The 27085-nt window shown below is 53.7% G+C and overlaps 1 protein-coding gene across 4 annotated transcripts in view; it reads right to left on the reverse strand.

Annotated features, from left to right (window-relative positions):
- GRIK4 (glutamate ionotropic receptor kainate type subunit 4) overlaps positions 1–27085 on the reverse strand; it is a 245804-nt gene that overhangs the window by 87380 nt on the left and 131339 nt on the right. For all 4 annotated transcript variants that reach the window (XM_084868424.1, XM_084868422.1, XM_084868423.1 and 1 more), the window contains 4 exons: positions 26878–26975; positions 23320–23485; positions 14233–14411; positions 12113–12166 (listed from right to left, as the gene is read on the reverse strand). In XM_084868424.1, coding sequence (XP_084724550.1) covers positions 12113–12166; positions 14233–14411; positions 23320–23485; positions 26878–26975 — 497 coding nt within the window. The remainder of the gene's footprint in view (positions 1–12112; positions 12167–14232; positions 14412–23319; positions 23486–26877; positions 26976–27085) is intronic.

The following is a 27085-nucleotide window of genomic DNA, read 5'->3' on the forward strand; positions in this document are numbered from 1 at the left end:
ATTTGAGAACTCAGTTAACTATCTGGCCAGTGGCTATATCAAGTTCTCCAATGCCCTCAAAGCAACAACTTAAAATAATCACATAGTTTGTCTTTAAAACTTCCCAATGGAGTAGCAGTTTAATAAAGATTCCTATACTGTGGCTATAGGAATAGACTTTTTTGAGAAGCTAAAAATTCCAGTTTAAGGCCGATAAATTTAACAAGACCCTAGCCTAGAGGATATGAAAAAGGACCAACTATAAATTAAACATACACTGACTGAAATAAAAAATATTATATGGCCGAAACTGGTTTGGCTCAATGGATAGAGCGTCGGCTTGGGGACTGAAGGGTCCCGGGTTCGATTCCGGTCAAGGGCATGTACCTTGGTTGTGGGTATATCCCCAGTAGGGGGTGTGCAAGAGGCAGCTGATCAATGACTCTCTCTCATCAATGTTTCTAACTCTCTATCTCTCTCCCTTCCTCTCTGTACAAAATCAATAAAATATATTAAAAAAATATTATACAGAGACCCAACAGCAGACTAGAGGAAAGCAAGAATGAAGTCAAAGATTTGGAATACAAAGAGGCAAAGGACACTCCTCTGGAGAAGTAAGAAGAGAAGAGAATCCAGAAAGTTGAAGATATTGTAAGGAGCCTCTGGGACAACTTCAAGTGTATCAACATCAGAATTATGAGGATCCAGAAGAAGAGAGAGTGTAAGATACTGAAAACCTATTTGAAAAAATAATGTTAGAAAATTTCCCCCACCTGGTGAAAGAAATAGACTTACAAGTATAGGAAGCACACAGAGCCCCAAACAAAAGGAATCCAAAGAGGACCACACCAAGACACATCATAATTAAAATGTCAAGGGCAAAAGACAAAGAGAGAATCTTACAAGCAGCAAGAGAAAAACAGTTAGTTACCTATAAAGGAGTACCCATATGATTATCAACTGATTTATCAACAGAAACTATGCAGGCCAGATGGGAGTGACAATGAATAGTCAAAGTGATGAATGGCAAGAACCTACAACCAAGGTTACTCTACCCAGCAAAGTTATCATTCAGAATTGAAGGGCAGATAAAGAGCTTCACAGATAAGAAAAAGGTAAAGGAGTTCCTCACCACCAAACCAGTATTATATGAAATGCTGAAAGGTATTCTTTAAGAAGAGGAAGAAGAAGAAAAAAGATAAAAATTATGATCAACAAATACATATATATCAACAAGTGAATCTAAAAAATCAAGTGAACTAAAAATCTAAGGAACAGAATAAGCTGGTGAATATAATAGAATCATTGGGCAAAGAAAGGGAGTGGATTGATAATTATCAGGGGGAAAGGTGTGTGGGGGGGTACAAGAAGAGACTGGATTAAAATTGTATACCTATGGATGAGGACAATGCGGGGGGTTGGGGGGGGTTAACGGCAGAGGGTGGGGTGGTAACCGGGTGGAAGGGAGCTATGGGGGGTGGGGGGGGAGGAGAAACAATTGTAATAATCTGAGCAATAAAGATTTATTAAATTAAAAAAAATAATGTTGACTAGCAGCCCACTGAGGTTTATAAACTTCCCATGTTCTTTACAAAATGACACTGTAAGAATTATTCCTGTCTTACAAAAGGAAAACAGACTCTAACAGGTTGAACAAGGTGCCACATATACATCTGATACATGGCAGGGCCAGATTCAAACTCATGTCTTCTCCGATCCGAGGCTCTGACTGTCTCCTTTTTTTTTTTTTTTTTTTAAATATTTTATTGATTTTTTTACAGAGAGGAAGAGAGGACAGAGAGTTAGAAACATCGATGAGAGAGAATCATCGATCAGCTGCCTCTTGCACACCCCCTACTAGGGATGTGCCCACAATCAAGGTATGTGCACTTGACCGGAATCGAACCCAGGTCCCTTCAGTCCTCAGGCTGACGCTCTATCCACTGAGCAAAATTGGTTTCGGCTGACTGTCTCCATTAAACCACGTTTCTATCCTCTGTTTCAGCACAGCCTCACACAACCTCGCCTGCTGAGCCCTGGACAGTGGGCCGCATGAGACAGCTTCATCCTGACCTTTAAAACCTGAAGGGGAGGTTTTGTTTTAAAGACCTTTGGTGCCAGAAACCAATCATTGTCTCACTAATAGAAAGATGTAAAAGGCTTGTCAACCTTGAAGCTCTGAAAGGTCAGAGCCAACCACTCCCTATCTAATTGAGACAATGATAACTGAGGCAACTTCCTTATCAAATAATCATGTAAATCCTTCCTGATATGATAATCCAACTATTCCCTGCCTAAGGGCTATGGGTCTATTCCAAACCTGCTTAAAGGTACAGGATGAATCCCATAGTCTCCATAAAAGGGGTAGTAAGGCCAGAGCCTAGTGGTAGTCCTCTCACTAGAGGTGGGCTCCCACCTGGCCCCTCATATTGCCAAATTAATTTTCTTCTTGTCTCTTTCATTTGTGTGCAGCCCTTCTCTAGAACCCGAACCCTGAACCGGAACCCTAAACCACGCAGGGTATGAAAGGAGTTCCCACACTTTGGGTTCTTGCTTCCCGAGTCAGGTGCCAGATACTGGCCCGAAGAGCCCACGTGACCAAGGCCAACCAGTGCAGATTGTGGCCAGTGGAATAAGCAGCCCCAGGTGACAGACAGGCTACTCAGCACAACCGTCCTTGGTCTCCTCTGCCTCTTCCTACCTCAATGGTCGTTCTTGGTGCCACCCTGGGCCTCAGATTTTGACATTGCCCTCACTCACTAGGACTCTTGGAAATGCTCTCTAGAATCCTGAACTACTCCCCTTCATGGTCATGCACACCCTTCATTCTAATCTGTCCAGCCAGCATGGGGGAAGGCACTCCGAGTGGAGCAGGAACTGTGTGGTCCTCCTGGCCCAGCTGCAGACCTTTATGCTTGTGGGTGTGGAGGGGATGAGCGGAATTCCTGTGGATGCAGGCGCTGAGTTCTCTCACCTGGCCAGCTCTCCGAGTCTGAGAACTCTATAATGTTAGGAACTGCTCAGCACCTGCATTCACTCACATATACTTACTGAGCACCTACTATGTGCCAGTAGGCCACTGAGGTTATAGTGACGAAGCTCAGACTAGTGGAGGAGTCAGCTATGGAGGGAGTTCCCACTGAGATGATGCTACAAAATACAGAATATAGGGCTCTGTGAGAGAGTGTGCAGTGAGCTCAACCGGGGTGTCAGGGAAGACCTCCTTGAAGGCGTGACATCAAAGCAAGGCCTGAAAGAGGAGTGGGGTTGGCTTGTCAGAGGAAGAGACAGGAGAGGGGATGGGAGCATATCACTTCTTCCGGAGTCAGCTCTTTGCCTCCCTGTCTGCCCCAGCTCCTCTCCATAATAATTTTAGCAATTTCAATTACTTATGTCTAATCTCTGATAACGCTTTAGAAGAATAACCATAGGCTCCATCTGCTTGAGAATAACATGGACCCAAAGAATAATACTTTTCTGCATATATTCATTCTGCCCAAAGGAAACAGGGACGGGTGCCCCAGAAAAAATTTCTACAGGACTCCCGGGCTGGCTGCAGTGCGGGAATCCCAGCAGCTATAGGTAACTAGTACCTGCGTTCTCGGGCCACGTGGGCCTGTAATCAAGGGATCATTCCTCCTTGAAGTGCCAGCCTGAGGGCACTGTGACTTGAAATGCTCCCAGCCGTGTGTAGGCTGGAACAAGCCCAGGACTGAAAAGACCCTCAGAGATCACCTAATTCTGCCTCATAATTTTAAGGTAAAGAAACAGTCCCGTGAAGGGAATGGGATTGCCTAGAGTGGACACGGTCAAGTGAGGGGTGAAGAGCTGCTGTGGATCTATGATCGTACTCCACCAGCTCAAGCAAGACAACCCCCTGGCCGAGCTCGGCTGGTTCACCCTTAGCATGAGGGTGAAGCCGTGTTTCCTGCGGGGGCTGCTGTGGTCTCACTGAGCAGCCTCCTGACAGAGCATTCTGCGTGGAAGTACTCTTTGATGAATGTGTCACCATTAATGTGTCGCCTGGCTAGTCAGTGGCAGGGCTGCAACTAGAAGCCACACTGTTTCATGGCTGCCCTCGTTCCGATGAGATGTCCTACCCTTCCCACACTGTCCAACACCAGCGCTGGGCCTTTTCTCAAGGTGCCTGAAGGGAGCTCTGAGGTGCCTGCTACCTATATGGCACATGTGGCAGCCTGCTCTCAGGAATGGTAATGGTGCCAAGAGCTCAAAGCTCTGGCCCTGCCTGGAACATGGTAATAACACCAGGTCATGGTGACCATTCAATGCTGATAGCAGCCCCGGTGGCCTAACAGCCTAACTAATTCTTGTGCCCAACTAATTCTTGTATTTCATTGACATACTAGAGGCCTGGTGAACAAAGTTCGTGCATGGGGGTGTTCCTCAGCCCAGCTTGCATCCTCTCCAATCTGGGACATTCCTTTCACAATCCAGGACTGCTGGCTCCCAACTGCTCGCCTGCCTCCCTTCCTGATTGCCCCTAACTGCTTCTGCCTGCCAGCCTGATCACCCCTTACCACTCCCCGGCCAGCCTGATTGATGTCTAACTGCTCCCCTGCCAGCCTGATTTCCCCTAAATGCTCTCCTCTGCAGGCCTGGTCACCCCTAACTGTCCTCCCCTGCAGGTCTGGGTCCTCCCCAACTGCCCTTTCCTGCAGGCCCAGTTGCCCCCAACTTTCCTCCTATGCCAGCCTGCTCACCCCTACTGCCCTCCCCCGTAGGTTTTATGGTCCCCAACTGCCTTCCCTTGCAGGCCTGGTCCCTCCCAACTGCCCTCCCCTGCTGGCCATCTTTGACTACATGGGGGAAGCTATCTTGTGTGTTGGAGTGATGGTCAATTTGTCTATTACTCTTTTATTAGATAGGATAGAGGCAAGGTGCACAGGTGGGGGCCAGCTGGTTTGCCCTGAAGGGTGTCCAGATCAGGGTGGGGGTTCCCTTAGGGTGTGGGGTGGCCTGGGCGAGGGGCCTGTGGTGGTTTGCAGGCTGGCCACCCCTCCCCTCCTTCCCCCCAGTGACCCAAGTGGAGGCCCTGTTATCTGGGATTTATTTATCTTCTATAATTGAAACTTTATAGCCTTGAGCAGAGGCCAGGGCTGGCCAGGGTGGGCAGGAAGCTTGGCTTCCTCCATCGTCGGGGGCAACCCAAGCCTCTGTTTGCTCCAGCTCTGTGGCTGCACTGTATTTGTTGGGTTAACTTGCAAACTGCTCCTGATTGGTGGGCATGGCTTGTGGACATAGTGGGGTATGGTCGATTTGCATGTTTCTCTTTTATTAAATAGGATCATGACTTTTGACCCTTATCCTTACCTCTCTACATTTCTCCCTGCCCAGGTGGCATCACCCTCCTTCAGCCCAGGCCCATCTTCTCTCTGACAGGGACTTGGGTGACAGTACTTTCCTGGCAGGCAGTGATTGTGCATCTTTCTGGGTTCACTAGTAGCTGGGTAACCCTCCCAGGTTTACTAGCTCAGATCACACCTCTGCATATGTCTCTTATCTGAAGGGGCAGCTCTGACGTCTCAGTGGCTGACTTGGCTTTGCCCAGAGGCTGAACTCTTCCGTGTTTTTCCATCTTCTTGCAGATAACAGTTTCCCAGCCAAACCCAGAGGCCAATTGGACAGACTCCTCCCAGATTTACTAGCGGAACGAGCACAGTGGACCTGAACCCGCCCCGTGCAGGCCCCTGGAGATGCCACAAGTCCATGGGCCACTCCCTGCACAGAGCAGCCAGGGCAGGCCTGTAAGCTATGAGGGAGCCGTCACCTTTGTAAGGACCGCTAATCTCCACGTTAAGACCCCTTTCCCTCTAAACAGACATGCCAGAGAGTAGGATGCTCATTGCTTTTCCACATGCATGAGAGAGTATGTGATGATTAATAATTTCATGTGGCAGATATTGCTAACAATCACTACACACACTTCCTCTTCCACCTGGGCAGTCAGCAGGTGAAATTTCCCAATCTCCCTTGGTAGTTGTGAGCATACGACTGAGTTCCAGCCCCTGGAAGTGGGAGGGGAAATACCACTGCCCCTCCAGGTCTGGCCCACATGCCCTCCTGCACCTGACCTCCCGTGTCCCCACCCCTGGCTTCCAGGGACACATTTATACGCGGGTGGAGCCTAGGCCCTGAACACCCTTGTGGAAGGCTGCTCGCTGACCAAGACTCTCTTTTGAAACTTCAACTGAGTCAGAAACACACTTCTACTGTGTGAAGCATGAGGTTCGAGGGTTTATCTGCTATAGCCATGGATGTATCTATCAGAGACACGTGCTACCAATAGCTAACTTTTTATTTTACTCGGATTTTAGCCACAGAAGCCATTATCCACACTGTACCTGTGAGAATCCAGGACCCTCGGAGCTTGGGGCACACAAGCAAGCGCGCGCCTGACTGGGGACTGCACCAGGTCTGTCCGTCAGAGCTTCTGGGATCTCACACACTGGCTTTGTCTTCTCAGAATAAGGTCTCAGTCAGGTCTCCCTTTGGCTATGTGGTCTTGCTTCTTTCCATTTGCAAAGTCCACATAGAAATAAACATATGTGAACTATTATCATAAAAACAATGACAAGTACTGGTGAGGACATGGAGGGACTTGCATCCTCACAAACTACCAGTGTGAACAGAAAATGCTGCCGCTGGAAAACAGTGTGGCCGCTCCTCCAAAATGAAGCATAGAATTCCTTCCGAGCCTGGGGGTCCACTTCCAGGAGTCTGCCCACAGAGCTGAAAGCCAGGGCTCAGACAGGGTTCTGTGCTTGTTCACGCAGCCAAAGAAAGAGGCAACGCAGCTGCTGAGTGGCCTAGTGATAACGGGACCGATATTTATTAAAACCTTCCACAAGCAAGGCTCTGCAGCCAGTGTTTCTCAGTTATTTTCTCATTTAAACCTCACAGCATTTCTAGCAGAAGGCACTGACTTAGACCTCAGGGCCTCATCCATAAGCAAACACTCATGCTACCACCTCATTAGTGGCATCACTCAGCAGCCAGCTTACACCACGAGCGCAGTATTCTTCCTACTGCATAACCCCGTCCCCGCCAAGGCAATGAAGCAGCTGCTGTGTGGACAGGATCTCTGAGGTGGGGAGTTGTTGAGGCTCAGGGAGGTTAAGTAAATTGCACAGGGTCATACAGCTGATATCTACCAAATGCCAAGGCCTGCATCTTTCCGACACACTGTGATGGCTCTGAGAATGCGAATCTGGTGCCTGCTGCGTCCTGTGGCAGAATTTAGGGGGATGGGACATGATGGCCCCTGAGAAACTCAGAGAAGGAATAAATAAGAATTAAAGCGCAATGGCCTCTGTATTTGGGGGAAAGGGACTAAAGAAGTACAGAAGATAACTCACTATCCTCTTTAATACACACACAGACACACACAGACACACACACACACACTCACACTCTGAGTGGCCAGGTTATTATGATCTCTGAGTGCATAATAATCTGGCCACTCAGTGTGTGTGTGTGTGTGTATTATATATTAGAGGCCCGTTGCATGAATTCGTGCATGGGTGGGGTCTGGCCAGCCTGGCCAGGGGGAGGGAACATGGGCGGTTGGCCTGTCTGCCTGCTGGTCAAACTCCTAGTTGAGGGGACAATTTGCATATTAGCCAATATCAATATATATATATATATATATATGTATTTTTTTTTCCCCCAGAGAGGAAGGGAGGGGGGAAGAGATGGAAACATCAATGATGAGAGAGAATCATTGATTGGCTGTCTCCTGCACACCCTCTACTGGGAATAGAACCATGATTTCCTGGTTCATAGGTCGATGTTCAACCGCTGAGCCACTGGCTGGGAGCATTACCCTCTTTATGAAGCCTGGCCACTCTGTTCTGGCCCAAGACTCCCACTGCAATTGGCAGAAAGAATGCACTTCAAAAGAGCTTCTTTACTCCTAACAGAGGGTCTGTCCATCCCAGCAAGCCCAGCCTGAGGGGCTTCCAGGCTCTCCCACAGCCATGCACAATGGTACCGCCGCTGTTTCCCGTCTGTTCATTACTCTGCAGCTCCGGCTCTGCTTCCCCAGGTGCTCAGGTTCAGAGAACTCGGATGCCTGCTCCCAGAGCCCCTGGTCTGTGCGCGTGCCCCCTCCCCCCCTCCCCCACTCCTCCCCAGGAGGAAGGCTCTTTTTTTTTTTTTTTTTTTTTTTTTTAAATATATTTTATTGATTTTGTTCAGAGAGGAAGGGAGAGAGATAGAGAGTTAGAAACATCGATGTGAGAGAGTCATCGATCAGCTGCCTCTTGCACACCCCCTACTGGGGATGTGCCCGCAACCAAGGTACATGCCCTTGACCAGAATCGAACCCAGGTCCCCTCAGTCCCCAAGCCGACGCTCTATCCATTGAGCCAAACCGGCCCGGCAGGAGGAAGGCTCTTGGTAGGGCGTGGTGCTGTAATGCACTCGCCCATCCTCTCAGCAGCCCGGTTCACTCGAAATAACCGGCCCAGGTCACCGTGCGACTCTCCCAGAGGCCCGCAGAGAGCCAGGCAGAGGGGCACTTCTCGGGCCAGTGCTTTTCCACCAGGAGCCCACAATCACCACCGCCATCATTCTGGGGGGGAGGGGGGGGAGGGCGCACACAGCATTGGTGGTGCTGTTTCTTAAAATCCTCCAGCCGAGCAGCTCCTCCTTACTGTGCCGGGAACTCACACTCCGGGTGCCCGGCTGCCCGCGAGGGCACCCCATGACGCCCTGCTTCCCAGCCTCTTCCTCTGCTTCCGGGGGCAGCCCTGGCCTCCCTGGCACACGCACAGCCCTGGCCTCTGGCCTCTCCTCTCTCCTCCCCTGACCCCCAAACGGGACACAACTGTATTTCACTCTCCTCCTCTCCCACCCACGTTCATGGCCCCTCCCCCTCCCTCCTTACATGAAGCAAAGCTTTGGTCTTGCTCTGGGAATCATCTGACCCTTTCTCCCTTCCACATGCTGCCTAGCGCGGCTGCTCTAATGTACCGCCATGTTAGATAGAGAAACACACACATGAGCAAAGAAGTGCCTGACGTTGGCATGCTGAGGGCTGGCCCGGTGCAGCTCTGGACAGCACTCGGCAGGGCGCGTGAGCTGTGTGAGGCCTTCCTGTGGCTGGACCTCCAGGAAGCCAGTCCAGCGGAGGGGCAGGAGTGGGGGCGCTGGGTGACGCTGGGGGAAGGGGGGGCGGGGGGATACCCCTTTGCGGGAAAGAGGCCCCCGGGTTCTTCAGGGGCTTTCAGCTCCGGGAGCAGAGGCCTGGGGAGGCGTCAGTGTGGACAGCCTCACAGCCGCCTGCACACAGCGCTGCTCCCAGGACCCCGGCGGCCACGGGAACAGGATCCTTCAGCCCCGCCTTCCTGGGCAGGCACCGCCCTCGCCACACAGGGCAGTGCCCAGACCCATCCCTGCCCCCAGGACGTATCCTATCACATATGCTGACCAAGAAAGTTTAATTTTTAGGTAATCTTTTCCTCTTTGAGATTGAAGAGTTAACTCTGTGAGGTGAACTCTGCTCACTAACATGCTGAGATCGCTGTAAATCTCATAAATAGTTATTTTCATAGAGAGATTTATTTGAGTAATTAGCAACGTTAGCCTGCAGGGCCACCTGGAGCAGCCCACGTAGTTCCAGTGAGTCTCTGCCCTGGACATGCCACGCGGGTGTAATCCCTGAGCACGTGGATGTGCAGCTCCTCCCACAACTGCGTCCCTCCTGGCTTATCTGAAAAGCCCTGCCAACTTCCAGGATGTGGCTTATTCCGCTTCCTGGGGCCTTCCTCCTCCTCCTCCTCCTCCTCCTCCTCCTCCTCCTCCTCCTTCTCCTTCTCCTTCTCATTCTCATTCTCCTCGTCTTCCTCCTCCTCCTCCTTCTCCTCTTCCTCCTTCTCATTCTCCTCCTCCTCCTCCTCATCTTCCTCCTCCTCCTCCTCCTTCTCCTCCTCCTCTTCCTCCTCCTCCTCATCATCTTCCTCCTTGTCTTCCTCCTCCTCTTCCTCCTCCTCCTTCTCCTCCTTCTCATTCTCCTCCTCCTCCTTCTCCTCCTCCTCCTTCTCCTCGTCTTCCTCCTCCTCTTCCTCCTTCTCATTCTCCTCCTCCTCCTTCTCCTCCTCCTCCTCCTCCTCCTCCTCCTCATCTTCCACCTTGTCTTCCTCCTCCTCTTCCTCCTCCTCCTCCTTCTCCTTCTCATTCTCCTCGTCTTCCTCCTCCTCCTCCTTCTCCTCTTCCTCCTTCTCATTCTCCTCCTCCTCATCTTCCTCCTCCTCCTCCTCTTCCTCCTCCTCCTCATCATCTTCCTCCTTGTCTTCCTCCTCCTCTTCCTCCTCCTCCTTCTCCTCCTTCTCATTCTCCTCCTCCTCCTTCTCCTCCTCCTCCTTCTCCTCGTCTTCCTCCTCCTCTTCCTCCTTCTCATTCTCCTCCTCCTCCTTCTCCTCCTCCTCCTCCTCCTCCTCCTCATCTTCCACCTTGTCTTCCTCCTCATCTTCCACCTTGTCTTCCTCCTCCTCTTCCTCCTCCTCCTCCTCCTTTTCCTCCTCCTCCTCCTCGTCCTCCTCCTGCTCCACCTCCTTCTCCTAGTCCTCCTCTTCTTCCTATTCTTTCTCCTTCTCTTTTCTTCTCCTCATCCTCCTGCTGCTCCTCCTGCTCCTCCTCCTCTTCCTCCTCCTCCTCTTGCTCCTCTTCTTCCTTCTCTTCCTCGGAAGCCTGCACCAGGTTGATCGAGTGGCCCCTGCTTTAGGGTATAGACTGGGTTGTACACAATTAATATAATTTACCACTTTGCGCAATGGAAACTCAGCATTTTCCAAGGAAAATTTAGTTTCTTATCCCCATTTTAATGCCTGATCCCTGACACAGTGCCTGAAACACCAAAAGCATGCCTGGATGAAGGGGCCACTTAAGTGATCTCAAGACGTCCTGCATTTTATAATAGAAAACAGACTCTTCTCCAAATGACTGTCACAACGGCTCTATCTGTAACAGCCAGAGACTGGAATGTCTCTCAACAGGTGGCTCCCCACACAGACGCCTGTCCGCTTTGGTCAGGAGCAGACATGCCCTCACGGAACAGCCCGATGAGTCTCAAGGGCACCACGCTGCGCTGACAACAGTGACCTCGAAAGTGATGGTATTAACCGGCATTCTGGAAGCTTAAAGCAATGGGAAGAGAGAGCAGGGAGGGAGAGTGGGGACTAGGTGGTGAAGCTATAAATCCAGCACAGGGGAGGTGTTTGTGGCTATTAAGTAGTTTGTGTCTTGACTGCGGTGGGAGTAACACAGACCTACACATTTGGAGAGAGGTGCCGTTTGTGATCCCGTGTTGATATTACTGTAATTAAATAAGATGTGATGCTTGCAAGAACCTGAGTGAAGGGTACTTCTCTGCATTACCTTTGTGACTTTCTGTGGTTCTTTTATTTCCATATAAAAAGCTATAAAATTCTTCTAAAAACCCATTCTCTGAGGTTCTTCCTTCTCTCTAGCTGAGTGCCTATCCCTCATAACAACTTTCTCTCTTCTTATTGATTTACAATTTCAAAATGCTCCTCACACATTCAGTCACATCCTTCCCAAATGCAGCAGCTCCATGGCAGCAGCTCTTCCTGAGTTACAGATCAGGACGTGAGCGGGCACTGCTGAGGGCGCGGAGCTGGTAGGTGGCAGAGCTGGTGTCCTCTCCTCACCCAATAAACTGTCCACCGACCTCCTCTCTCATCTGCAAAGTGGGGTTGGTAGCCATGGCCTCTGAGAGGATCTCAGAGATGACCCCTCAGGCCACGTGCACTGCTGTGCCCTCGCTGTCCTGCGGGCGAGACTGGCAGCCGGCTTCCCAGGGGCCTTGTCTCCCAGGGAGGAGGCTGTGCTGTGTAGCCAGTGGCATGTGAATGGAGGATCAGACTCTACAAACCCCAGTTCCCCCAAGATGAACAATCGTCAAGGTGAGATGCAGCCGTTCTTGAACTTCCATGTTCCCAGCACACCCTGCCTGTCCTCAGGCTGGCCTCTGCTTCCATGTTCCGGATCCCCACCTCCTGGGCGTCATCCTGCCCCCCCTCCCACACACACATACACTGACCCTGAGGAAGGACACTCCCATGCTATGGCGCGGGCTGTGGAAACGCCTTACCAGATTGGTGAAGATGTACGTGTAATAGGCCGACACCATGCCCAGCTCAGCTGCCTGCAAGGGGAGGAGAAGGGGGTCAGAGAGGAAAGCATTAGCCCCCCAAAGCCAAGGAGCAGCGAGGGCTCTGCACCTGCCTCTCGCCCAGCTCACTGCCTTCATCCAGGCAGAGGAGAACACTGGGATCTGTTCTCATTTTGCCCTTGACCTTGAAGGACGGGGCACAGAATCCCCAGCCTCCAGAGCAGGTCTCCCACCGCCGCCCCACTCCCACCACGCAGGGACTCGCAGAGCAACTGCTGTCCGCATGCACCACATGGACAGGAGCAGGGGTCCTGGACCCAAAAGGACTTTATGGAGAACGAAGCTGGGCACAGCAGGACTGTGAGCTGGCGCATCGCCACGCCTGCTCGCCGGCAGGGCTGAGCTCTGAGGCTGGCTGACCCGGCGGCTCAGCCTCCCTGTCTGACAGGAGGAACTGAAACACCAACAGCCCCACAACCTGTCCAGCTCACAGGCCTCCTGAGCGGAGATGCTGACAAAGCCGGGTCTTCCCCCCCGCCCCCTCCCACCACCCCAGGACTGCAATAGGAATTGAAATCCCACTGGGAATTCTGACACAATTTTCTCAGGATCCAGGCATACCGGGAGAGGCTTGGGGGGAAGGCAGTTCCCAAATGTACCCCATGGTGACAGAATGCAAGGAGGAAGATGCAGGCCTGCGGTCAGGTGGGAACGGGGTTCTGCATTAGTAAGAACCAGGCTGTGTGAAGCTCCTCTGCCTTGATGCAGCAGGCAGTGTGGCGTTGCCCACAGGGAGCTTGGGGATGGGGAGCGCGGGGTGCCTGCTGCCTGCCCTCTGCCAGGAGGCTCCCCCCCCCCCCGCCCTTTCCCGAGGACTCCTCAGCCTGGGTTTCTAGCACCCTAACACTTAGAGGCGCTTTTCCATCCTGATGACTTCATTATCCTAGTCCCAGACATGAGAGAAGAAAGAGGAGGAAAAGAGAAAAGGTGTGTGTGTGTGTGTGTGTGTGTGTGTGTGTGTGTGTGTGAGAGAGAGAGAGAGAGAGAGAGAGAGAGAGAGAGAGAGAGAGAGAGAATTGGGTATATGCACACAGACAGACATGGGTTGGAGCTGTGAGAAATTACTATAGCAACGGGCTGAAGGGATAAACCTCGGTTCTCAGAATGCATTCATATCTCTTGTTAACTTGGAGCCCAAAACGAACTGGGGAGAGAGGGAGGGAGGGAGGGAGAGAGGTCATCCAGTCTGTGGCTCTTCCCCTCTCCCCCCCCCCTCCCCACCTGGTGGAGTGGATGAGGAGCCTGGCTCCCACTCCAGCTCCCTGCTGCTTTTGGATGTGCAGCTAAATGGCAGCGGGAGAGGCCACTGGGCCTGGAGAGGCTGGGGAGTGGGGAGGAGCTCCGAGCAGGCCCACTCTGCTTGGGGTTCATGCCTGCCCTGGCCACCAGCCCAGATGGTTTCCAGCTGTGTGTCTGTCTGTCTCTCTGGCGCTGGCCTCAGAGGCCCAGCTTCCCTGTGAGGTCCTGGGTGAGGCCTAGGGTGGGTGGGCAGGAGAGCCCACTGCGGCAGGGAGGTTGGTGCAAGCCTGGCTCTGCTTGCAGGGTGGGGCCATGGCCAGGCTGCTCCTCTCCTGGAGCCTCAGTTTCCTCATCTGTGAAGTGGGCACATCACACCCACCTCACTCAGTCACCATGAGGACCACACTGGGAAACCACACCGTGGCCCTGGTGACCAGGGCACCCATGTGAGGTCATGGGCAGGCCCATGTTCAGCAGTGCACACTGATGAGACTGCCCTGATGTCCACACACGGGAATCCTTCTGTACTGCTGGGCAGACAGCCTGTCACCCCAAACCCTAGAGATCAGGGACCCCAGAGCCCTGGCGGCCTCTCGACTGCCAGTATTGTGTTGGTGGCTGCCCTCCTGCAGCAGCTCAGGTTCCTACAACATTGCCCTCACCCTTCCTCCCGGCAGCCCTCAGGAGCGTCCAGAGGACTGAGGCACCAGAGCGTCCTCAGGACTGAGGACTGAGGTGCCACGGCCAGGAGGACCCCAGCAAGAGGGAGCAGAGCGCACTCTGCAGGGGGCGGGACACACCTTGAGGAGGATGGTGCGGGACAGGGAGGCGTTGGCGTGGATGATGATGGTGGCGGTCTTGTCGTCCCTGATCTCTTTGAGGAGGGGGGTGGGGTCCCTGGTGTCATCCAGCATCCGGACGGAGAGGGTGTCCTTGGAGATCAGGAACTGCCGGAGCAGCTTCTCCAGGTTCAAAAGGCCTGGAGGGAGAGAGGACAAAGCCCTGAGGGTCCGCATGCAGCCGGGGCTGTGGAGCAGGAGCCACCAGCCCTGGGCCTCTGAGGCAGGCGGCCTGGCACATGCATCTCTGCCTGAGCAAGGTCTCAGCTGTTTGAGCTCCAAGTGTCCCTTCTTCAATGACACACCTGCTCCCATGCTCCAGGGCTCCCTGACTCCCCTGAGAAGCTCCTAAAGGCAGACAATGCCCTCCCCCAGGCAGACGAAGGCCCCACTTGCTCCTGGTCCCAGGGCTCAGGGACCACCAGGCCTGGGCATCTTGCCTGCGCTTAGCCCCTTGCCCACTGTGTGACTGTTCCTGTGGCCAGGTCTCTGGGCCCCAGTTTCTTCATCTGAGAAACGAGAGCAGCACCAGCGGGGGCTCACAGGGCCATGGGAGGATTAGATGAGGCACGTGAAGCGGGTGGGCCGAAGCGTGCACACGGCAAACCCTCCTTGCCGTTACATGCACTCTCCACAGCCTCCGCGTGCGTGTGGGGTCGGCCCGTGATCACAGGCCCAGAAAACAGGTCTTGCAAAAACACTGTGAGCGCCGCAGAGCACAGTGGCTGCATCAGACAGTGTTAGTACAGCTTTAACAGAACAGGCTTCAAGCTGCACCCCAGCAGGCAATCATGGGGCCCAAAACAGAGCAGGCAGACTGAACCGCTCTAAGGACCCCCTCTGCCCCTCTGGTCCTGCTGCCTGCTGCCTGGGGCAGGGGTGGGGGAGAGGGTCCAGATGTATGAATGAGACAAAAGGTCTAATCCTGCTCTGTCTTTAAGGCAGGCCAGCGAGTGTGCAGGTCTCCTGGGAGCAGAGAGCGCAAGCCTGAGGGAACAGACCTGTTGGCATTTGCTCTTCAAAGCAGGCTCAAAAGTAACGTCTATTAGACCCTATTCAGTCCAGGTGACCGGCGGAGCATTGTACAAGGTTCACCTCATTTCAGCATTCCCGGCGATTCGACAGGCGTCCTCTGTCCCAGCGCAGAGCCGGGGGCTGCAGACAGGGTGCTGGGACAGGGGCTCCACATGCGGAGCAGCAGGAAGGCCTGGCTTCCTCACCAGGCAGAGGCCCGCACTCCCGTTTCTGTCCCAGCTGAAGGGACATGAAACGCAGGAATGTCCAAGGTGTCCAGAGACCCCTCCCTGCTCAGGTAACTCTCTGTCTTGCCTCTTGAGGATCCATAGGTAAGAGAGAGCGGGAGAGGGAGGAGGGCCTATGCCTGCCTCTTTGTTAGAGGCCTTGCCTGGCCCCCGGGGAGCCAGCTGCTCAGGTCCCATGTTCTTCTCTGCACCTCAGGAGCTTAGGGTCCAAGGAGCTAAGTCTGTAGGAAGTTCAGCTCACCTCCCTGTTTTCTTCCACGGCCTGAATGCCCGGTTTCTAAGGCCACTGCATTGAATGCTGGGTTTCTGGGGCCACATTCTGATCCGTAAGTGAATGGAGGGGTATTCACCGCCCTCCTGTAGCTGATGGGAAAGCACAGCCTCGCCAGCACGTAGGCCTGGAGCCAGCCCACAGAGGGCGCTCCCGGGCCTCGCATCGCCCTGACTCAGGAAGGACCTAGGTGGAGGGAGCATGCTACTGCAGGGGCGGGTGGCGTCCCAGGGAATCTGGATGCAGCGGGGAGAATCTGTGAGGCATGACTGGAAAAGAGGCCACATCCCCTGGGGATCATTCGGTCTTGGCAGTGAAATTCAATGGAAGGAACCAGGAAGCCGGGTGATAGCAGGTTACTCCCCTCCAAGAGGCAGAGGTCTGGAAGGAGGGAAAGGAGCCGCCTCACCGGCTGAGCAAGAGGATGTCCAGGAGACAGAGTAGTGTGTCACCTACGAGGTGCTACGCAAATCCAGTGTCCACTCCTCTCCCCCGCTTCACAGCTCAACCATCCTTCACTGCTTCCCACCGCTTACAACCTACCACCCCTCCCACAAAACAGCTGTGGTGATGCCAACTGGTCACATTTTACAAAACTTACCACCTCTCCCACAAAATAGCCATGGTGATGCCAACTGATGGCCAGTGGCGCCAATTCAACACCAACAGGAACCCCAATCTGGGGTGTGGGGAAGACAAAACCTCATTCAGTGCAGATAGCTCAGCGGAATACAGTGCGATCGCAGGCTGGAGCTACCTGTGAGGCTCCCAGGGCCCAGGCCCCCCAAGCAGGCAGCTCTGCCCACCCCACACCAGCCCATGCCAGTCTGCTCACTTCGCCCTCTTCACGCCAGTCCATGTCAGTCTGCCCGCTCCACCCGCTCCAAGTCAGTCCACACCAGTCTGCCCACTCTGCCTGCCCCACACCAGCTCATACTAGTCTGCCTTCTCTGCCTGCCCCACATCAGTCCACACCAGTCTGCTCATTCCAGCTTTAAAAGAACAGTCTACACCAGTCCACCCTGCTTGCTCTGTGCTGCTAGTGCACTCTGCTCTGCTCCAGTGAGACGTCTGTGACATCTTCAGTGTTTCGCTGCGGCCTGAGAAAGGCAGCCTCCAGCTGCCAAGGAAAGTGGACTCCCGAGGGCGCTGGCTTACATGGACAGAAGTCCCAGCCTCTGGCCCCTGATTGGCCCATCCTCATGCAAATGATCACCCCATATCCTCACATTTGACTGGTCCAGAGATACTGTTATAACTGACCAGAATAACTCTGATTGGTCAGACATTCGCAGCTCCAATTGGATGGGGAGAGCCTCAGCTGTATTGGTCGAACTAGGATTTGAGGAACTGTTTTTGGGGCGGATCAGCAGCAGTTCAGCGCAGAACCTTCCCATGGGGAAATGTAGTTTCTGTGAGAGGCCCCTGTGCAGAAACGGCTGCTAGGCTCTGCTCTTTTTAAAATTGATCCCTTCTTAGTACTATCTTTTCTTCCTTTCAGGACTCAGTTAAACTATTTTATAGCATCTACGTAGGTATACCTATCTATATAAAAGCCTAATATGTAAATCAATGGAATGGCATAATGACCGGCAGAATGACTGACCACAGGCCCTGACTAGCTGTGGCAGTTGGGGGGTGGGGCTGGCAAGCAGGCAGCACCAGGCCAGCCAAGATGGGTACAAGCAGGCCCCCTCCCCCATCACCTCTCAGAGGGAGGTCACTGGCAGCAGGGGGCAGGGCCGGCCAGCCAGCCAGCCGGTGGTGCCAGGCCAGCCAAGGCGGAAGCCCTGATCAGCCTGCCAGTCACTGCACAGATCAGCCCTGATTGTTAGCCAGGCCCAGGGACCCTGCCTGTGCCTGAATTTCATGCACTGGGCCTCTAGTGTGTTACATACCGTGTTTTCCCCAAAATAAGACATCCTCCGAAAATAAGACCTAGTGCAACTTTGGGAGAAAAAATTAATATAAGACACTGTCTTATTTTTGGGGAAACAGGGTACTACATCATGCACACCCATATACGATTTCACCATGTTGGGTAGGGTCCCACTCACACTTCTCTGCACATCTATCATGCGAGGCAGGGCTCAGGGTGCTTACTGACCAATGGAACTAGAGACTGTGTGTCACAGATAGCACGCCCACATCCTAACAGACCACGGAGCTGCAGTGCCTGGTTGGGCAGTGGAGGAACGAGGTTTCTGGTTCTGGTCCCCGGCAGCCTGGGACCACTCCAGGAACAAGGAGCAGCTGGGAGCCCCGAGACAGGCCGCCCTCTGTCAAGATGCCAGCGATGCTGAGGCAGCAGCAGGAGGGAGGAGCCAGGCACTCAGGTAGTCAGAAGGGCTGAGCCTCCGAGGAGGCTGCCCAGGGATTTACCCCACAACCGGGACTGGAAGCTGAACCAGAAGAATGTTGGCGTGTTTCCAGCACACAGGCTCTCTAACTCTATGAATCAGAAGAGAATATTTTAAAAATTCTAGGCAGGGGGAAAATTTTTCAGAAGAGAGTGTGGTTTGGTTACTTTAAAACATTCGGAGTGTTTCAGTGCATTTGATATGTTTCGATTGTCATTCTCTTCACTTCCCCCGGTTAATGGCACGAAGGGGTTTACCAGAGGCAGCACACAGAGAGGTCAGAAGCTGCTCTCCCCGGCCTCCCTTCCACCGCCACCTGCCCTCCTCTCTAGAAGGGCCTGGCCCAGCAGGGTCCTAGCCAAGTGTAGCTTGGGATGAGGGACCCCACAGCCCCGCACAGGAGGTGGGTGGCCTGTGTTCAGGGCAGGAGAAAGGCTGGCTGTGGGGAGTGGAAGCCAGGGGCCGTTGGGGTGGAGGAAGATGGAGAGGCTGTGAAAGACACGGCCAGGGTTGGACAGGGCCAGAGGGAAATGATGCAGATGCCCGTAGGAAGGCTCTTCGGGGCACACAGAGGACCCTCGTATAAAAAACACAATAAACACCCATTTCTGTGGGCATCATTTCCCCTCCACTGGCTGATACCTTGGGGGCGGGCTTTGCTTCTAATACAAATGTGAATGTTCCCCTGAGGCATAATCCCGACCTCAGAGGATGGTGGGAAGGTTAGTGAGCAACACAGAGCTCACCGCTGTGAGCGGAGCCCTAAACTTGGAGGTCCTGCTTGCCAGGCTCCCGTGCCCCAGGAGTGGCTTCAGACCATTCCATGGAGCAGATGAGGGATCAGGACAAGGCTCCGATGGGGAAGGGGCACAGAATTAGTTCAAAAGCTTGAACAACACATTTCACTTGCTTCTTTGTTTTGTCCCATCCCACACCTAGCTCGGCCCAGGAATGGGCAGGGAGGGTCGAGCACAGGCCAGAGGGGAAAGGGAGCGTGTAGGGAGGCTGAGGCTTCTCACTCACAGGTAGGACAGTCTGTGCCTGGCATGGCCGTGGACACTGTCCCCCTGTCTGATTGAAAGATGGGGGTGGGAAGAATGTGGCCTCTGAGCTGCTATCAGACTCCCGAACTCACAGCATGCTTCCCACATGGGCCTCAGCTGCCAGGGCCCAGTAGACTGAGAGCAAGAGGGACTGTGGCTAGACACAAGGAAGAACTTCCTGTCAGGTTGGTGAGCACTGAGGAAATTGCAGGAGAAGTTTTGACTGGGGATGTTTACAGCCTGTGCTTTGTCCCTCCACACTCCTGCTGTGAGCATGGGCACATAGGTTCTGTCCTGCCTAAGGGGGCTTGTGGCAGAAATTTCCAGGGGAGTCCTTGACTCCCTTATACCATGCAAAGATCCCACATGAGGGGGCCACCTGGGGAATGCAAAGTTCCTAGCCATGTTCTATCAAAGACAAGCATCTGATTTGTCTCATGGCCAACCTGCTTGGAAGATGAGGAGGTAAGAAAGGTGTTTGGTATAGGACCTGTCAGCGTCCATGCTAATGTGAGCTGCGCACCTCTGCGAGGGGAACAAGGACAGAACGGTAGCCAGTACTACTGGGTTTGGGGGGAGGGCCACAAAACTCGTTATTCCCAAAGCACGCATCATTTACAGTAGCCCTGCCCAATGGGACATCTGGTGGGAAAGTTCTAGAACTGTGCTGTCCACATGTGGCCACTGAGACCTGGAAATGTGGCTGGTGAGAGTGAGGAACTGAGTTTTACATTTCACGTAGGAATTCCAGGACTTCCAAGCCTGGGTTGTAATAAATAAGTGATGTGAGAAGCACACACGTGGGCTCTGGTCCAAGATGGCTGTATGGGAACACCTGCACTCCCCTCTCCAGTAAGCCATACAATGACACCTACAGACAGAGAGTTCCCCCAGGAGAAGAATGGGGCTGACCAAACAGCTTCTGCACAACCAGGGCGAAAGAGAGAGAGAGAAAGAGAGAGAGAGAGACTGACCACACAAAACAGATCCTTGAAACAGTTCCAGCTCTGGCTCCAGCTTCCAGCCTCGTGACTCACTGCCAGACTCTCCTCAAGTCGATTCAAGTTCACATTAGCTGCAGCTCCCACCCAGGTGTGGCTTGTCCTCAGAAATTCCTGCAACCATACCTCCCTCTGCTACATCCCAGCTTACCTCCAGAATCCCTACAGCTAGCCCACCTCCAGCTGCTGCTCGGTCCCAGGGTGCTTTGCCCCAGGAACTCTGGGAGGCCTGAGCCCCCTCCAGCTACAAGTGCAGCCACCCTTCCAGGATCCAGTGCAGCCTACCCCTGGGACTTCCCTTGGCCCTTCCCATTCCAGCCACAGCTCCAGGCCTTGGTAAGGCCTGACCTCCAGTAACTCCCATGTAGGCTCCAGCTCCCGCTGGCCTGCCAAGGACACCTACATGCAGTCCACACAGGAGCCCTCCTACACAAGGTCACTCCTGTAGGACAAGGAGAGGTTGCTGTTTCACCCAATTCATACAAACAAACACACGAAGTGATAGGGAAATACGTCCCGAACTAAAGACCAGCACAAAGCCCCAGAAAAAGAATGAAGTGAAAGAGACAAGCAGTCTACCAGATAAAGAATTCAAAACACTGGTTATTAGGATGCTCAATGATCTCAACAAAGAAATAGGAAACATAAAAAATGAGACAGAACACATAAAAAACAACCTGTCTGAGATAAAGAATGCAATAACTGACATGAAGAATACATTGGATGAGATCAATAGCAGGATAGAGGAAGCAGAGGATCTAATCAGTGATTGGGGAGACAAAGGAGCAGAACACATCCAGTTGGAACTGCAAAAAGAAAAAGGAATTAAAAAAATAAGTGCTATTTAAGGACTTCTGGGACAACATCAAGTATCCCAACATTTGAATTACAGTGATCCCAGAAGAAGAGAGAGAAAGAGAGAGAAAACCTTTTCTAAATGTTAATGACAGAAAATTTCCCCAATATGGTGAAGCAAAAGACACAACTCCAGGAAGCACAGAGAGTCCTAAACAAGATGAACCCAAAGAGGGCCACACCAAAACATGCCAGAAGTTAAATCAACGAGGATTTTTTAACTTCATAGTTGAAAATAAACAAAATAAACTTAACAATATACCAAATAGATAACTATATTAAAGAAAAGTAAAAAAGAAAGAACCAAGTGACTTTTAGCTAGAGTACTTTTACTCCCCCCATTCTGAAGATAAAAGGACCAAAAGAACTGCAAAAGAAACTGACATGACTTAATAGGTTAGTAGGTTTATTATTAACAGTGGTATTGGTATAGTAATTCTGGAACAAGTTTATGGGCTGTAGAATTGAACAAAAGAGTAACTATATTGATTTTGTTGGGAGCCAGGCTTCTCATGATGAGATAAAGGAACTACAAATATAAAATGGTGAGAGGCAAGAATGATAGGAAATGGATATTTTACCATTTATCCACTGAAAGGACAAAAGAGATGACACCCAGCTTCCAGACCTATGGCTCTATTATTCCTTGAAACACACACACAAAGCGAACAAACCAAACAGAACAATAAGACAGGGGTCCTTCGCCAAGTGGCTAGTCCCGGGCTGGGATGGGGCATGGACCTGGACCACCATGGGCCAGAGGTGCTCAAAGACAGCAGGCACAGAGGCCAACTTGCAGGAGCTCCCACTGTCAACCCTGGGGCCACCTGAGCCTCAAGGTAAGTAATAATAGCAACAGATTATAGCCATTGGATAAACCGGAATCCGAGGAGCCACTCTGACAGGAGGAAATAAGTAAGGAGAAGCAAAGAGCCTCGTCGGAAGCTGCTCACTCACAAATGCAGACAGAACACTGTGTTCCAACCGTTTTAGGCAGTCATGTGACCTGATTCAGGCAGAGACCTGCATGTGCCCTAAGGAGCTGTGCCTTCCATTAATCTCCCTAGGGGAAAGCAGCACTGTCTACAAAATAACTGGTCCCAGGTCTTCAAAATGTTGCAGTTGAGAGAGCTCTAGCTGAAGGAAGGCTGAAGAGACAGGGCAACTGAAATGCACCCGGTTACCGGGCCTGGACCCTGGACTGAAGAACACTGACTGCAGGGCCAGAGGGGGAATCAGAATAGAGTGCTGTTGGGGGGGTGGCGGGGCCTCACACAGTGGGGCTCGGCTGCTCTTGCTTCTCTTGCAGTGCAGGAGAGTCATGTCTGCTGAAAGGTGGGAGAATGTGCCTGTGGAGGCCACCAGGGCCGTGGCGGGGGAGGACAATGTCTGAAGATGCCTTCAGGATGCCGGGAGGGGCGAGGATGTCTGCACGCCCAGCAGTTCTGAGCAGCTACTGAGAGGAGCTCTGGTGGGCATGGCATGGCCCTGCCCGTGCAGCCCTCCCTGTGCCTGCCGGCGCGAGCTGCCCAAACACAGGTGCCCAAGCCCGGGGCTGGGCGTGCTGACAGCCCGCAGTCAGCACCTGGCTGACTGCATGTGGTGAGGCTGCCAGTGGGTGCGCAGAGGCCAGGGCTTTCTGGGAAGAGCTGCTTAAAGGAGCTACGTCTCATAGACACTAAGTTTATGTCACACACTGTCTGAGAATCAGAGAAATGTGTTTCCAAAACACGCACTTGCAGACAACAAGTGCTTTATCAGAAATTGACCTTGGCCTTTGTTCCATCAGCAGAGCCTGCTCTCCAGGCAAGAAGCTCTTCAGTCCATCAGGTACAAATGCACCGCCTGCATACCCCCGCCTCCGGAGCAAAGGCTGCAAGTGTGGGAATTGTGTTTGCAGGCGCAGTAAGGCGTGGAGGTTGGCCAATCTTGTACCCAGTTCTCTCTGTGCCCAGGGGATTCTTTCAGACAGACTGCTCACTCTCACATACATACACACATGAGCACACACATGGACAAGCAGCCAAGCAGAAGCTTTCTGTGTGGGCTTGCCCCGAGTGAGAGGGTCCTAGGGTGCCCTCCAATGGCCGGCTCCCTTACTACTTCACGCTCCTGGGGAGTCAGCCAAGAAGGCGAGCTCACCGATGAACATGGCTGCCAAGCCCCTGGTTACCGCCCTGAGACCTAAGGGGGCGCCCCTTCCCGTGTGTCCCCCCAGGGCCGCAGTCAGGTTGAACTTGGCCTGCCGGGGCTTACATTCCGCTTTGGCGCAGACGAGGCAGGCCGTGGTGCAATTGAAGAAGTTCAGGACCCCAGCCACAGCCACGCTGATGTCCGTGTTGCTGGGGTGCAGGTTCAGGGTGGTGAATCTTTGCAGCTGGAACTTGATAAACTCCTCTGGGGCCACTTTGAAATGAGGGACCTGAGAGGAGGAGCGAAAATAAGCAGCAGGTTGGAGAGGGGAGAGATTTAAAAAGAGGGAGAGCTAGAGAGGTTGAGGAGGGAGGATTTTTATGTCAGGCCTTGGCCTCACACCAGAGGGAAACAGAGCTGGCAGGCCTCAGGCACCCACAGGATGGCACCATGGACAGCCCTGAGGGCAGGTGGGCAGGGGAGAGCCCCCAGGAGACTTGTGTGGGTGCCTGGGCACCGTGGACTGATTCTGGAGGAAACTGCCCGCTGCTGAGCAGCTAGACAAGTGGCCCTCAGAGGCATAACCCTCCTAACCCTCGAGTTGTCATGACTAAGTCAGCGCAGAGATGGCAGGGAAAGAAAAACTCGGCTCTGGGGACTGAGACGAGGCAGAGTACCAGCCAGCTTCCACCACGCCCTGAACATGCACGTGGAGACAGCACTTCCGTGGAGAAGCCCATGGAGAGCCTGTGTGTTGGGTAGGTGTGGCCTCCTGGGGCAGGCAGTCTGCTCTCTCTGCCCCTGTTCCTGACGTTCCCAGAGGCACCGCCAGACCCACCTCTCTCCCTGCAGCCTGGCATCGCTCCTTTATTGGCAGCTCAGGCGATGGGGTAGGTTGTTGGACAGTTAAAACATAATAAGCTGCCATCCACCTTGATTTTATTCTGTCTCCCTCACCCTGGCACAAGCCGCAGAGCTGCAGGCTGCCCCGTGCCCCTATGAGGTGGTGCTGGAACCTCACACTCCCCTCCGAGGACCAGTGGCCCAGCCACATCAGAGCAAGCATGACGCTGCACAGGGATTAAGGCGGGTGGGGCTGAGGACGGACAGCAGGAAGAGCTCTGACAGTGCACTTACCAGCTGCCCATCTGCAAGGGCTCTGAGATGGTCTCCGTGGGGGTCAACGACCTGATCATTTTAAGCTTCTGAGGAGAGTCGGCCAGAGGCCAGGACTCCGTGACACCAGGCAAGGGGAGAGGAAGGTTAGCAGAGATGGGGGAGAGATGTCTGAATTTAACTAGGATCAGCCCCTGAGCTGACAGGGCAGTCACTACTTCCAGCAGTGACATAAAGTGTAGGCTGGGGGTCCCGAGAGGCTGTGTTGGAGAGAATGATGCATCTCATCTGATCAGTGTAAGATGAATAAACCCTGTGAGCGTAAAGGTCACAGAGGAGCAGGATGGAGGCACAGGCTGGGCAGGGTGCGGGGCGGGGGCCGGTGGACACAGTTGGGTGTCTCTGGCTGAAGGCCACCAGGCATGGACACCCAGCCGCCAGGGTTCTGTTAGCAGCGCACTCTCCTCAGGGAGATGAAACCCTTAGAGATGCCCTCAGGTTCATGGGCTCAGGAAACTGAAGGACAAATGGGTTGAAAGTCTAGAGATTCAGTCTGCAGCCAGAGTGTGTGTCTTGGGGCCCAGCTCATGCCAACGAGGAGCTTTGGGAGCATAAAGTGAGGTCCCGTGAGTGAGGGGTGCAGCTCACTGCCACACGCAGCCAGTGCCCGGCACTGCCCCTTCTTCTCCTCTTTCCCCTTTTCTCAAACGCAGGGCTCCGGACAAGCTCCCGGAGCGGGGTGTTTGGGAGCAAGGCTGAGGGCTCCTGGAGGGCCTTGGGGAGGAAGGACAGGTGCCAGGGGAGCCGCCAGCCACTCTAAGGAGCCGGGAAGAGGTCTGGCAATGCTGCTGACAATCCATCCCGGACCAAGAGCAATGCATTTCCATCTGCAGTTGCACACAGGCCCGGGAAGCCGCGTGAAGGCGGGAGCAGGAGGGGAGCTGGAGGGAGGGCAGCTGAGGAGAGCAGTGGTCAGGGCCCGGTGTCAGCGGCCCTCAAAGAAATGAGCTCCTTGGTGCGAATGCCATTTCTTTCCCTGGAGCTCAGGGTGAGGCAGTTCAGCCTCATAGAATATTAAAAGTGATGCGTGATCGGTACGGGACAGCAGGTCACAGGGTGCGAGGAGCTGAGATTAATGTCCAATGAGGCCCAGGAGGAAGCCATTCTGGAGCGGTCAGGGAAGGTCAGTGTGGGACAGCGAGGAAATGAGGCTGAGTGGAAGGAGAGAGGAGGGCAGAGAAGAAAAGGAAGAACAGAGAGAGAAAAGGAGGAGCTGCCATTGGGCAAGCTCACTGGGGATCTGAGCTGTCCTCAGAGCCAGCAGGAAGATGGAAACTACCCTCCAGCCAAATGTCCTGGGCCTGGGACTGAGATGCTGGGGTGCTGCAGGGGGCAGAAGTTTGGCCGAGGCCTGGGCTGGCTGAGTCCTTGTTCAGGAGGCTGAGGGGATGAGGCGGGGCGGGTCCCTGGGCTTGGCCTGGGGCAGGAAGGCGAGGGGCCTGGTCTGCAGAGCAGCTCTTGGCCCTGGAAGAGCAGACCCCCAGGGGACAGCAAGACCTGCAGGCTGTTCGCGATGTGACGATTCGTGAGCGGTCATGAGACAGGCAGACCACTCAGCCTTCTGGTCACAGGAGAAGCGGTGGCGTCCCAGGGAGGCCTGCGCCACCCCACTGCCCGTACAGCATGGTGAGGAGTTCCTCCCCGCAGTGGGCCCTGTCCTGTTTCTAAGAGCCAAAGCTCCCCCACCCCCAGGCAGAGCCGCCAGGTCCCCCTGGTCTCGCCCTCCCCAGCTCCTTCCCACCCTGTAGGGCCTGGCTGGAGGCCCGTGGGCAGAGAGAGGATGCAGGTGCCTTTGCCACTGTCTCCAGGGATACGCTGGCAGGGAAACAAGTGGTTGATTCTGGGAAGGCCTAGGGAAGATTCCAGTAACAGCAGGACTGCTGCATCCACAGCAAGCGTGTTCCTCTAGGGGTGAAGGAGGGAGACAGTGCCTTAGCCTCCCAGCACTTCATCCTCATGGAGTAGAACCACAGGAGACAGCTCAGCACTGGGAAAGAGAGACTCCAGGGAGAGGCGGCACCTGCAGAGGACAATGCTGATGGACCAGCGACCCCTGGACTTGGTGAATGAGGTGGAAAGCAAAATTGTCGCTTTCTAGAGAACGTATAAAGCAGGTGTTCAAACCTTATTTTATCAATCGAATGTAGCAATGCCTTCTTCCCCAGAGTCCCAATGTCTAAATAAAGAACAGGATCTGTCACGTGGAGTCAGACTTCTGCCTTCCTGCCCCCACCTCACCCCCACACCATCCCCAGCCCCCCTCTGCCCACCTCCTCCAGCCCCACCCTCCCCGAAGGACCTTAGATCCAAAGGCATCCTTGAAATCCTGTTGGAAAACCCGCTCCTAGTCCCCTCCATCCAAACAATCTGGAAAAAGCGTGTGTCCCGCGAAGGACACTCCTGACCTCATTACATCCCTGCTATCAGTGGCAAAATGGGCACTGTGGGCTGCTGGAGCCTCGGCGTCCACGGCACCTGTGGGCACGGCTGTGGCCCAGCACTCACCTCCTTCTCCCCACAGATGTTGCTGATGATGGAGCTGGAGGCCGGGCTGGCAGATGGGCCCAGAACAGCAACCACGCCCTTGGGGAGGATCTGACACACTGGGGCCACAGAGTGGGGGAGCAGGGGCGGGAAGAAACAAGGAAAAGAAACTCATCAGGGTGTGGCTAGTGGCTGCGGGCTTGCCTCCTCACCTCCCACTTCCCACTGC

This window comes from Pipistrellus hanaki, assembly GCF_964339955.1.
Source record: "Pipistrellus hanaki genome assembly, chromosome: 19".
In the NCBI taxonomy this organism is placed as follows: Eukaryota; Metazoa; Chordata; class Mammalia; order Chiroptera; family Vespertilionidae; genus Pipistrellus; species Pipistrellus hanaki.